Genomic DNA, 13,878 nt, shown 5'->3' with positions numbered 1-13,878 from the left:
TCTCTCTTCTGTCATCTGTAGCTCACAGTTCAATGGACTGATGTTCTTAATTCATAAGTGAGAATTTGGGAGTACTGTTGTAGGTTTTAGACTTAGTACTATTTTCCACTTACATAGTACTTATGTAATGCTTTTCAGGAAATCTCCAGTTTTCTTGAAAGAGAAAGAGCTCTTTCTTGAAAGAGCTTACTCATGAGGAAACTGAGGCCCAAAGGAGTAGATACCAACCAAGGTCACACAGCTTTTCAGTGCAAGAGCCGGGACCTGAAGCATGTCAGTTTACAGGCTCTCTAATCAAACCCCAACTAGTGCACGACCTCACCTAGAGCCTGTGGCATCCTTTCCACGGGGTTGTCGAGAGGATAGAGGAGATTCTATTCCTGAAAGCAGTTTAACACTATAAAGTACTACAAATGCTATTTAATTTTAAATACATACATACATATAAGTATTACTTACGAGAACTAGCATTTCAAATTTTTAAATATTGCACTTATTTTCCATAAACTAAATATACAAACAGCTGGTCCCTAAAAATAGATGTCAGATGACAGAGATTGGCTGAGCAGGAACAGGAGCATCTTCCCAACAGAAGCCAAGGAAGTTTTGCTTCCCTCACACATTGCTCCGCTCACTCACTCCAAAGCCTTCCTGCTTCTCTGTAGAACCTGGGCCCAGAGCAGCTCCTCTGCATTGGTCACAGGTTCCATTCATCAGGGGTGGCCCAACGGCAGCACAGTTAGCTCCAGTTACTCTTTCATTGTAGGCTTTCAATATGTTCTCAGTCCCTTCTCCCAGATCTAGTAGCGAGTCACCCACCGCCTTGTGATACGAAAGCATCCAGAAATTCTTCCTGACAGTATTCAGAGAGCAGCGTGAACCCCTGGGGCCTATTCCCAGAACTGGGATGGTGGGAGTGCTGTCCTGTTGACTAAGCCTCCTGGGCGGACGAGGGTTGGCAAGGCCCCATAAACCTCATGTGAGGACGGAATGTAGGGGGGGGCTTTTGGGTTTAGTGACCTAGTTACTTTGAGTGACATTTATAAAACAAATTGTCATTCTGTAATTACCTTTTAACTTTTATTCCTGAAACAGAACAAAGATATTACTTCATAAAAGTAATTTCTAACCATGTTGATAACCAAAACAAGTTTAGTTTACTCTGTGAATTTGAGTATATTTGTAATTGAGATTTAATGCGCTGAGTCCTAACTCAGTGAGCTCCATAGACATCCATAGTTTCTGCAACTTTAAGTGAAACAATGAATCACAGAACAACATTGAATAGCTACATTATTTGAGGGCCTACTGTACTGTTATTGGCTACAACTATAAAGGGTGACAAAGGGACAGCTAACACCCAATTGAAGGGTCTTCCTCAGTGCCACCATCTCTTCTTTTAGCAAATAGGCAGATTGTGAAAATTTTAGAGAGAAGTAATGGTGTGCTTATGAACTTTCCTACATAGGTGATAAATAACACCCTTTTTAATATATATAGTTCCAAAATCAGTAGATTACTACCATTCACATTTTTAAAGAACACATAACCAGAAAAGGAATGGGTAGTCTCCAGAAACTCTTTTTAAAGACACTTTCTAGTTGTCGACGGGTACACGGTCAGAAACTCTTTTGAGTTACACAGCAGTTTTGGTGCTAAAGGTAGTCTGTAAGATGAAGATTCCTTAGGAAAATATCACATTAGAAACCATCACATGGTCTATTATGAAGTGTTCGCTGTTAAGGAACACTGTTTTGTTGGTGTATAAATAAATATATAAGCAAATGTGACAAAGTGTTAAGAATGGTTAAGTACAGGTAAAGAGTATATATGCATTGAACAAATCAGCTTTTCTGAGTGTTTAAAAATTGTCAAAACAAAAATTAGGAAAAGAATGTTTGTTTAAACACTAGACCTGTACTCTTTTGGTGAAAAGTCGGTAAAATGAAAAGTGAGACCTAGTAGAGGAAGCAGATTCCCATTTTCCATCTTTTCTCCAGGGCACATCTCTGCCAGGTGGGGCGGACAGGACGGTCCCTGCTATCGAAAGCCTAGTGCTTATCCAGTCACACAGCAAGGCAGACGGGAAAGTCACACAAAGAAATGTTTCTGCCTCGGTCTCTTCTACATCATGAGAAACTGTGGTTTTGGCCAGGGTGACACTGCGGATGAGAGGTGTCAGACCAGACTCCCGCTGTAAACAGCTTTGGCTTAAGCGGGGACAGGGGGGATGAGGAGAATTGTGGTGAGATATGATTAAATTTATCAAGATGTCCCCCAATATATTAAAATTAGGGGGAAAAGTTGATGTCCTAAGCAATTAAAGGGGTAGGAGGAATCTGTTGGGGGTGATCTCTCTCGATTGTAGTGTTGGTTATATAACTATATTTAGCAAAACTCATCAAGAGTGAGTGTTATATGTAAAAGTTATTAATAATCACCTTCATAAGGTGAAATGGATTAAGGTGATTATAAATATAAACAAACCCTAAACAACAAAACATTGTAATTTCTAGTGAAGCACAATCTTTTTAGGGGATACTTAAAAGAAAATGACCTCACCCTTAATTTTCCATAAAACAGTTATTTGAATATATTTAGGTAGGTAGGATGTTTGAATGCTTGCTAGTACTTGAAGCCACAGTTTAGTGGAGTGAGAGGCTAAGAGAACTTTCGGTATTTTTTGGTGTTTATGTTTTGACAGTTGTGACGGTTAAATGACATCACTGCTCTCTTCCTTTTTCAGCCCTGGCATGAGACCAGATGTGAGCTCTCCTCCGTCCACCTCCTCAGCAGCAGCGGGACCACCTCCCAAACTGTGCCTGGTGTGCTCTGATGAAGCCTCAGGGTGTCATTATGGGGTCTTGACTTGTGGAAGCTGTAAAGTCTTCTTCAAAAGAGCAGTGGAAGGTAGTGTGTGTTTTGAAGAGTTTTATTGTTTTCCTTTTTTTGGTTCTTATTTCTCAGACTGCATTTTGAAATTGTGTTATAGACAAAGCTCATTAAGCCTAGAAATCAGTACTAGGGGTGGGTGGAGGGGGTCTCCTAGATCTGTAGGAGGAAAGAGAAGTTTTAAAAAGCAACTAAGAACAGCAACTAAAAAGCAACTAAGCAACTAAAAAGTAGAATAAAACAGAAAATAAACTGAAGGGAGGGAGCTTGGCCAGAGACCAGAAGGTAACTGTGAGGAGTGGTATCGTGTGAAATGGTGGTGTGTTGGGTTTAGACAGCAGCGTAACCCTCACTGTATTAGAATCACAGGCTTTGATTCCCATAAATTGATTGGTTAAAGTCACCAACTATTTCAGTCTGGCAAAAGTGAGTGACAGAACCGGGGAGGACAAGAGGGTGTTTTGCTTTTGGACCAAGGCATGGTGTTGAGTGGTGTAAATACAACATGAGAGTTGACCCCTGCCCTCTGGGAGGTCACAGTCTGCGTGACGTGCAGGCTGAGTTGACAGGGCGCCACGACTGCAGTGCAGAGGGGCAGGCGATGAACTGCCCAGAGGTCAGGAAAGAAGGCGTTTAGAGGAAGTGATTTCGCTCTAGACGTGTGATAATAACACGGGCTTCACCCTTGACGTAGTCTCAGCTTGCGGACAGAAGCATCAGCTCTTTAAAGGAGAAATTGCTTTCATAGCAAATTATTACCGGAAGTCACTGGTATTTTTCTAACAACACCAGTGAATTCTCTTGGGAAAATTATGTATTTTGGTCCTCTGGAAAGCAGTTTGAGGGCCATGTGTCCTCAGTAAATTACCTAAACATTGCTCTGATTATATTAATTTTTAAAGAAATCATTCATAGTATGAGAAGGATTATTATTTTTTGGCTAGAGTTCTGTTTGCATATCCTTAAAAATTAGGTGAGTCATTTTCTTTTGTTTGAATTACTTAAAAAAATTTTTATTGTATTTTTTCCATTACCATTTTAACCCCCTTACATCCTCCCTCCCCCACAATCCACACACTATTGTCCATGCCCATGAGTCCTTTTTCCTTTTTGCTGGATCCCTCCACCCCCCAGAGCTGTCAGCTTGCTCTCGGAGTCTCTCTTTTGCTTGTTAGTTCAGTTTGTTGGATTCCACATATAAATAAGATCATATGGTGTTTGTCTTTCTCTGATTGGCTTATTTCACCTAGCATGTTCTCCAGGCCCATCCATGCTGTTGCAAAGCATAAAATTTCCTTCATCTTTTTACAGCCAAGTAGAATTCCACTGTGTAAATGTCCCATAATTGTTTTACCCACTCATCTACTGATGGGCAGGTGGGCTGCTTCCCTATCTTGGCAATTGTAAATAGCACTGCTGTGAACATAGGGGTGCTTATGTTCTTTCAGATTAGTGTTTTGGATTTCTTCGGATTTCTTGTATTCCCAAAAGTGGGATCCCTGGGTCAAAAGGCAGATTCATTTTCAATGTTTTGAGGTCTCTCCACACTGCTCTGCACAGTGGCTGCACTAACCTGCATCCCCACCCACAGTGCACAAGGGTCCCCTTTCTCCACACTCGCCAGCACTTGTTGTTTGGTGGTTTATTGATGGCAGCCATTCCGACAGGTGTGAAATGGTATCTCATTGTGGTCTTAATTTGCATGTCATTCATGAGTAGTGGCATTGAGTGCCTTTTCATATGTCTATTGGCCCTCTGTATGTCCTCTTTGGAAAAGTGTTCAGGTCCTTTGCCCATTTGTTAATTGGATCGCTTGTTTTTTTGGTATTGAGTTTTATAAGTTCTTCATGAATTTTGGATACTAACCTCATATCAGATATGTTGGCAAATATGCTCTCCCATTCCACGGGTTGTCTTTTTGTTTTGTTCATGGTTTCCTTTGCTGTGCAAAACCTTTTTAGACTGATGTAGTCCCATTTATTTTTTTCTTTTGTTTCCCTTGCCTGTGGAGATATATTGGATAAACTATTGGTACTAGCGATGCCCAAGATTTTACCGCCTATGTTTTCTTGCAGGGTTTTTATGGTTTGGGGGTCTAATGTTTAAGTCTTTAATCCATTTTTTATTTATTCTTGTATGTGGTATAAGAAGGCGGTCTAGTTTCATTTTCTTGCATGTATCTGTCCAATTCTCCCAATACCATTTACTGAATAAACTATCAGTAGCCCATTGTATGTGCTTGCTTGCTTCCTCTATCAAATATTAATTGACTGTAAAGGTGTAGGTTTATTTCTGGCTTTCTATTCTGTTTCATTGACCTATGTGTCTGTTTTTATACCAATACCAGGCTGTTTTGATTACTTGGCCTTGTAGTATAGTTTGATATCAGGTAGTGTGATTCCTCCAGCTTTGTTGTTCCTCCTCAGGATTACTGTTGGATTACTTTCTTTGATACATTAGCAAAGTATAGTATCACTCGTTACCCAACCTAGAGCACAGGGATGCAGATTTTGGCCAGTTTAGTAGCCCCCGACTATTGAGTAAAGTCTTCAGTAAAGCCCACTTCTGCTTAGTGAAATGCAGTGAAGTGCCTCTAACAGGGTAGTAATAGATACTATGTAGAGCAGACTCGAGGGAAGGAAGCCTCCTCTCGTCCTCACTTTACTTTATTCAGCACTTTCTTAACTGATCAGTTATTTCTATGATGTAAGTACAGTGGTAAGAGTAACACGGTATTGCTGTGCATCACAAATAACACTGACACTGATTTCTGAAAGTGAAATTCAGAATGAGACAGTGAGCCTTAAAAGAAATATGGTATCTTAAAAAATATTTTTCACTCTCCTCCATTTTAACTAAGTATTCTTTAAAACAGATTACAGATTGAAATGCCTACAGGGAGGGACCAAGTGTGTCATTCTGGCCAAGTGCAGTGTAACTGGAGGAAGGAGGGCAGTTAGTGCTGGTCGGGTGCAAGTGTGCCCAACCGGAAAGCGTCCCGGCGCACTGGGAAAGGAGCAATGTAGCTAAACATGCTTCGCAGGTAAAAAACACCACTGCAAACTACGTGCCCTCTGGTCTTAATCCCTGCTTCAGAATTAAATTCTTGTATTTGTTTTTAGGTAAAATTTAATTGAATATTAGCTTCACTGTTTCACAACATTTACCATTTAAATATTTCAGTGAAGTGTGATGGCTAGATTACATGATTAATAATAAAAGTTTAAGTATGGACCATGTTAAGCACCCTTTAATGCTTAAACATTCTCAAGATCCCTTTCAGGTCTAAAATTCTGTACTCCTTTGATAACCTATTTAGACATGATGAAAATATTTTGAAGCCCAGATACATATTTTGGAGCACTTCTTAAAAATTATAAGGATGTAACTTGTATGATTCATATTATACTTAGCACTCCGTTTATAACATCTTCTATAAATAAATTATCCCCCAAATTGTCATATTATAATAAATACCCAAATACTTAACTATTTTTAGGAAATTTGCATAAGTTTTACCTGTTAATGTCCATGCAGCCCACATCAAGGATATTTTCAATTTTTTATTCGATATTCTGATAGTGTCTGTTCTGCACACAGAAAACAACTTTGGGTAGCTCCAGTACTGTTGGGGTTAGGCGTTCAGTGGTCTTTTCTCCCGAGTCCCTTTTTCTTAGGCTCTCTTTGCACAGCGGTACATTTGATCTTTGCTGGTGGATCGTAATGGAGATGGGCACGAGCTGCCCTTCACTGACCATGCACCAAGTACTATGCTTTATGTGTCATACCACTTACTTTCAGCAAGAACTCGCAGCTGCTCCCATGCTCTGGGTCTGATGGCCTGAGGCCCTGAGGCTCCGGGAGCTTAGCTGGCTGAACTAGGACGGAAGCACAGCTGTCCCTAGACAGGCTCTTCACCTGGATGTTGCCCTGACACCCTGAGAGGCATGTGATAAAAACCTGTCGCCTGGCAGTTTTCGTTCAATCTGGTTAGGTCCGGGGATGAAAGCAAGGGCATGGGCATTGTTTGATAGCGCTTCATCCAGTGCTTACAGTGTGTTAGGCACTGCAGGAGAACCTTCTCCACAACCGCCTTTAACTCTTACAGAAGCCCAGCCAGCCAGGCGCTAATTTTCCTGAGTTACAGATGGGGGCGGGGCTCAGAAGACTTAATAAACATCACTGAAATCCCACAGGTAGGAAACAGAACTGCAATTCAGATCAAGGGCTTCCTGGCCCCTACCAGTGCCATTCCCAGTGCACCTCACTGCTTTTGAGAGCAGGTGAAGAAAGAAGCTCAAGCCGGCAGTCACAGTTCACCCTGAAAACTTGGATACTTCCAGTAGGGTATACAGATTGCAGAAAACCCTAGAACGTGCTCTTTGCTGTGTTACCCATTGCCTGTACCACTTTGATGATCTTGTTCTTGTCTATATATCACTGTCCTAGCTATTAATTATAATTTTTTAAATCCTCACCAGAGGATATGTTTATTGATTTTAGAGAAAGGGAAGGGGCAAGAGAAAGACACATAGATGTGAGAGAAACAGCACTTGGTTCCCTCCCATAGGCACCCCAAACTGGGGTTCAAACCCATGACCTTTTGGCCCAGGACAGTGCTCCAACCAGCTGAGCCACCAGCCAGACCACTGTCCTGTTTAACTAAGATTTTTTTGATCATTCTCTTATTAAAAACAACAACTTTACTATCCCTACTATATTACCTATTGCTATATAACTAATTACCCCCAAAATGAGATTAAAATGAGGTATTTATTGTGTCACACAGTTTCTGAGAGTCAGTAATTTGGGAGCAGCTTCTTAGCTGGGTAGTCCTGGGACACTTGTGAGGTGACATTCAGACCGTTGGTTGGGCACAGTCACCTGAAGGGTTGCTTCCACCCCATTCACGTTGCTTCTGGCAGGAAGCTTCAGGCCCGCACCGCGGAAGCCTACTCCAGGGCTGCTGTCAGCATAACAGCTAATGTCCCCCCAGCAAGCGATCTGCCAGAGAAAGGGTGACCAACATGGGAACAATGTCTTCATAACTGAGTCTCAGATGTGACATACTGTCACTTCTGACATATTGTTTGGTCACACAGACAGTCCTGGTAGAATATGGGAAGGGACTATAGAGACCATAGGGGCCATCCTGTGGTCGGCTACCACACCTATCACAAATAGAAACTAGAAGCACTTGCCAAAAATAGATTTTACACCACAAAAATAAATACAACGAAGACAAAATAATGTTAAGAAATTCCAGTTGGCTTGGAGGTTTTTCTCCTTCATGTCTATTAGTTAGAAAGGGAGTTTACCAGGGGACGTAAGACAAAGGGAGACTCCAAACTGAGATGTCCCATTGTTGTATCAAAGGGTTAACAAGGAGTGACTATTAGTGGTTCCTGGTCATGCCTTGTAAAAAAGTGACCATTCCTTATTTTATAAGACACAGATTTGCCCAATTTCATACTAATAACCAGATAGGTAGGATTAATTTTAAGTTAAAGATGCAACCACCCTCCCCCCTGATCCTGTAGCTCAGATTCTTAGATGTGCCTAAGACATAGTTGTACTTGGGATAAAGAAGTCATTCTCAGCATAATGTACCCATGCTGATGTTTCATTTGCATATGAATAAAGCATTAGAATGTTTTGATTTTAGCAATGAGTAATTTTTTCAATTGTCTTTCCAAGTAACTGCAGGATGGTGATTTGGTGATACTTTTATGGAGTAGAAATTTTTTATATTATAACTGTTTCAACTATGAATACATCTGTTGTTCCTACTTTTGCTTTAATGGGTCCCGTAGGCACCCCAAACTGGGGTTCAAACCCATGACCTTTTGGCATAGGACAGTGCTCCAACCAGCTGAGCCACCAGCCAGACCACTGTCCTATTAACCCAGACCACTGGGTTCATGCTTGCTCTTTATGTTCAAGTAAAGCAGCTACAAACATACACATTGTAGAAAGGAACTGAGAGAGCGGGCAGACATTTGGTGTTAGAGGCCAGTTCTGGAACTGGGCCATTAGTCAACTCTGTGGCTTATTTGTCACAGAGAATCAAACCTGATACAGTTAACCGTCTACTCAGAACTAATGCTTAGAGGTCACTGTGACTTAATATTAGGAAGAAGTATTAAGTTTATTTTCACCCAAGGCAAGTATTAGGTTGTCCTATGCATAAAGGATCTTTTCCTAAAAATTGGAAGCTTGTTCAGTCTAGTGAAATGACTTTTTTATTTTCTTTGAACATGATTTATTTTTGAGAGAAGAGGTTTGCAGTCTTTTCAAGACCATCCCCTCTAGTGGAAGGTACATGGACTCATGGTTATCTGGGGTATTTATTTAGCTGTGCTGACCTTGTGTAGGAGAGTCCTTTGTTTTTGCCTGGCCAGCAGATCCTCAGATAGTTTTCTTCAACATTCATTATTTACTGTGAATAAATATTTACATTATTTATTATTATTTATTCATTATTCAGTAACCATACTGAAAGAAAATAACAAGATTGTGCTTATGTGGGGGGGGGCATGGAGATTTTGAGTCTTTTCCTTTAAAATTTTCCATGAAAACTTTTGCCAGGGGAAAACTACACTTCTCCCTCTAACACATCTTCTGGCACCCAATTATTTAGTAATGGTACCACAAGACTTTAGACAGTAGTGGTCTTTTAATATCTGGGGTCCATGGTGAAGTCAAACATTCTTATAAGCATATGAAATATTTAACAAATCTCTTTAAGATCTATATACAGTAGATTAGTTTGCCAGATCTGTGATTCACTTAACCAGTTGATGGGAACCTTAACTTTCAAGATGAAGTGTTTATTTGTTGCTTCATTTAAAATTGGGACAAGGAACAGTTTATTTGCATGTGGTGGCATGAAGCTGAATGAAAGCCATTTTCCCTTTGGGACTCTCACAGTAGTTTAAAGCCTGTGTCCTTTGTCTTTAGTCCTCCTTAGCACTAGGTCAGAGTCATCATAGAATAGGGATTACAGGCGCCTTCCGTAACCACTAAAAGAAGAAACTGTAGAAAGCACAGTCCATCAAGAAAGAGGTGCCCCTGGACTGGGAATGAAGAAAGGGCTGAGAGCACCTTTGTGGGGTAGCGCTCAGCTCCTTGACTGGAGCACTGAGTACGTGTTTGGTTTGTGAAAATGTTGTAGGCAGTGCATTTATGATTTGTGCACTTTTCTATTTGTGTGCTCTGTAATGTTTGTTAATGTCCTATGTTTAATTTGTTGACCAGAATAAGGAAGATTTTTTTTCAGCTGCCCTTTCAACTTTGTCATGGCAGCGTGAGCAAGCATGCCGTACCTCCCGCCATCGGTGCCTCTGCTGCTTGGCTGGGTTCCACCCAAAACAGAACAGCCTCTCCAGAAAAACACCCTTTCACCCCTGTGACATTTTAACAGTGCCTTTATTTTCCATACAGGACAGCATAATTATCTTTGTGCTGGAAGAAATGATTGCATCATTGATAAAATTCGAAGAAAGAACTGCCCAGCATGCCGCTATCGGAAATGTCTCCAAGCTGGAATGAATCTGGAAGGTAAAGAAAGACCTGAAAGGAATTGTCTCCACAGGATATACAAATCTAACTCTTTAAAATATAAGTAATCAGATGTAATAATTTAGTTATTACAGTATATATGTGCTCGCCTAGCACAATTTTATATTATTGCTCAATAAAAGCTGAAACTTTTTAATGAAATTTCATATTTTGCTTAAGTTTATTCACCAGTTCTTATTACTGAATTCAGTATAGCCCGACTGTACTTAAACAGTTAAATTACATAATAATAATTATGTAATTACATAATTACAACACTTAAGGCAACATTACTTTGATCTTCAGAGGTGGGGGAACTCTTCAAGGTACCCTGTTTATGTAACAAGTTTTATAATTAACATTAATCTCGTTTACGAGCTTTAGAATTCTGCTTTAATTGGAACTTCAAGTTCCATGAAGGTGATGATGGTGACCTGGTGACCCACATGCTCAGAGTTTCTTGTGACAGTAACACTTCCTTGCAGCAGGTACTCACCAGGAGGGCAGGCACCGCAGAGTGCCTGTGTTCTAGAGCTCACTGTCCAGTTAGGGCGCAGAGGGAAGTCACAGAACGGCGTGGCACACTGCAAAGGAATAGAGCCACTCAACAGGGGGAGGCTCGCCTGATTCTGTCCTGAAAGGCAAGGAGAGCTTCCTGGAAGAAGCTACACTGAACTTGAAATGTAAAAGAAGCTGAGGAGGAATTAGGTAGAATAAGGGCAGAGACATGATCATGTTTGTATGTTAGAACCATGTCCTGTGAGAGACCAGTTAAACAGCACATGCTGGTGTCCGAGCAGAGTGGACACCATGTGGTTCCTTTGGCCTTTCCATGAACTCAGTGCAGCAAGGGGTGTGATTGGATTTTTTTTCTCACAGTAAATAATTCTCAAGATATATTTTAGGCAGCCTTACCTGAAGTGCCTAGCATCTCACTACAAATAAGGTGGGTTTTTTTAAAAATTGTTTTGAGAGAGAGGAATGTTGACTTGCTGTTCCACTTACTTAATGCATTCACTGGTTGCTTCTTATATGTGCCCCGACCAGAGATCAAACCCACAGCCTTGGCTTATTGGGTCAGTGCTCTAACCGATTGAGCTACCAGGCTCGGGTATCAGGTAAAAAACCTGAATCAATATCAGGTTTTTTAATGATGATCCCAAATGTTTTATACTTAACTTCATTTTAAGGTGCATTGTAATCATTACAAAACATAGTTTTATTTTTGATACAGAGAGTCAAGTGGGCTTTGGCTGGAGTGGCTCAGTGGGCTGAGTGCCAGCCTGGGGAACAGAACGGTTGCCCCTTCAATGCCCAGTCGGCCCAGCGCTGGGTTGCGGGGCAGGTCCGCAGGGGGGGGAGCTCGAGAGGCAGCTGATCGGCGTTTCCCTCTCTTCGCCGCCCCCCCTTCTCCTCTCTAAAGATAGACAAAATCTTTTTTTCAAAGAATATTATACTTCTGCGCTTGCTTCAGCAGCACAAAGACTAAAAAATAATCATTCTTATTTGTCACTAAAACAACAGAGTATGACTATGTTTACTAAAAAAACTACCAAATCCATGTTGTAATCTGATTACACTATTCCAAACTAAATCAAAGATAAAAGATAACTTTAGTTACTTTATATATAATGTTACTATGAAAATGGACACTTTAGGTTTATAGTCATCAATATAAATCTCTTATAAAAGGGAAATTACCCACTAATAATTTATTTGAAAAAATGTAAAGGTTTTCTCTTTACCCAAATGTTTTTAGTCCCAAGTCATATTCATTATTAGAGGCAAAAAAATGGATTTTTCTGCTGTTAGAACTAATGCCATCTTCAGCATGTGATCTGCTCTGTCATTTTTCTATCTTGATAAGAAGGGATCTTTGTGCAAGGGACTAAACAGTATAGCTCTCTTCTCTCTATATGTTGCCATTATTTAGAGCAACCCTAAGCTAGAGTTTCTTGTGTATGACAAGCTTAGATTCTTTAAATTGATAGTAAAAGTAATTTGCATTATATAACCAATGAAAATTTTAACTTTGGAGTAAAAGACAGAAATTACTTTATGGAAGAATTATGTAAGTGATTTGCTTAGACTGCTTTAACATAGTATTTATTATTGTAAGATAATTTTGTATAAAGTGTAATTAAAATAGAAAAGTAACTGGCTTATTTGTAGCAGAAAAATTTTTTTCTCATTTCATTTTATTATGAGTGCTAAATAAAAAATTTTATTTACTTTCATTATAAATAGTTTCAGAAATTAAAACATCTCTTGAATAAACTTTGCCACCTCCACCTTCCCATCACAACTCATTTCTGTATTTTTTTTTTAATGCTCACAGCTCGAAAAACAAAGAAGAAGATCAAAGGAATTCAGCAAGCTGCTACAGGGGTCGCACAAGAAACTCCTGAAAATCCTGCCCACAAAACAGTAGTCCCTGCAGCGCTGCCACAAGTCAGCCCCACCCTGGTGTCCTTGTTGGAGGTCATCGAACCCGAGGTGTTGTTCGCAGGGTACGACAGCTCTATTCCGGATTCCTCTTGGCGGATCATGACCACACTCAACATGTTAGGTGGACGGCAAGTGATTGCAGCGGTGAAATGGGCAAAGGCACTACCAGGTAAGATGCAAACCTTTGTACTTTCCATTTTTGTACTTAAGTTGTGATCAGTACGGTGTGTCTAGTAGCATCCGTCACCACACAAAGGTGTTAAGATAGTATTGATTCTTCCCTCTGCTGCGCATCCCATCCCCGTGACTCATTTCGTAACTGGAAGTTTGTNATTCCTCTTGGCGGATCATGACCACACTCAACATGTTAGGTGGACGGCAAGTGATTGCAGCGGTGAAATGGGCAAAGGCACTACCAGGTAAGATGCAAACCTTTGTACTTTCCATTTTTGTACTTAAGTTGTGATCAGTACGGTGTGTCTAGTAGCATCCGTCACCACACAAAGGTGTTAAGATAGTATTGATTCTTCCCTCTGCTGCGTATCCCATCCCCGTGACTTACTCATTTCGTAACTGGAAGTTTGTACTTCTTACTCCTCTTCACCTTTCCCATCCATCCCTGCTCCCCTCTGGCAACCCCCACCAGTCTGTGCTCTGTTTCTGTGAGTGTGTTTCTTAGACAAAAACACTCTGGCTTTCCACCCTCGGGTCCCAGGCTACTTCTCACCCTCTGCTGTGGGAGTGTGGAGCGTCTGCAGTACGAGTTTTATACTGCCCTCTGCTTTTCAGGTTATTACTCGGAGGGTAGTGGTTTCTGATGGGACAATGTAACATCTCAAACGGAGTCACAGTTCCTCAAAATTCCTTTTACACTTAAGTAGGGGGAGAAAATGTAAAATACTTCTTAGAATTCAGGTTGTTTCCCTTTAGTGTATCATTTCTTAAAAATCCGATTATTTATAAAACTGGTAAAAGTCA

General features: G+C 40.6%; 1 protein-coding gene across 8 annotated transcripts in view; it reads left to right on the top strand.

The window, feature by feature from the left end:
- The window catches only part of NR3C1 (nuclear receptor subfamily 3 group C member 1), a 95,310-nt gene that overhangs the window by 68,365 nt on the left and 13,067 nt on the right, over window positions 1-13,878 (top strand). For 5 of the 8 annotated variants that reach the window (XM_037063060.1, XM_037063051.1, XM_037063013.1 and 2 more), the window contains 3 exons: window positions 2,747-2,913; window positions 10,336-10,452; window positions 12,791-13,069. In XM_037063060.1, the coding sequence (XP_036918955.1) occupies window positions 2,747-2,913; window positions 10,336-10,452; window positions 12,791-13,069 (563 nt within the window). Of the gene's footprint in view, window positions 1-2,746; window positions 2,914-10,335; window positions 10,453-12,790; window positions 13,070-13,232; window positions 13,320-13,878 lie in introns of all 8 variants that reach the window. The other 3 variants (XM_037063031.1, XM_037063023.1, XM_037063039.1) reach the window with 3 other exon arrangements.

This window comes from Sturnira hondurensis, unplaced genomic scaffold (genome assembly GCF_014824575.4).
Source record: "Sturnira hondurensis isolate 20B ecotype Veracruz unplaced genomic scaffold, ASM1482457v3 Scaffold0001120, whole genome shotgun sequence".
Taxonomy (NCBI): Eukaryota; Metazoa; Chordata; class Mammalia; order Chiroptera; family Phyllostomidae; genus Sturnira; species Sturnira hondurensis.
This window is presented reverse-complemented; position numbering and strand designations above follow the sequence as displayed.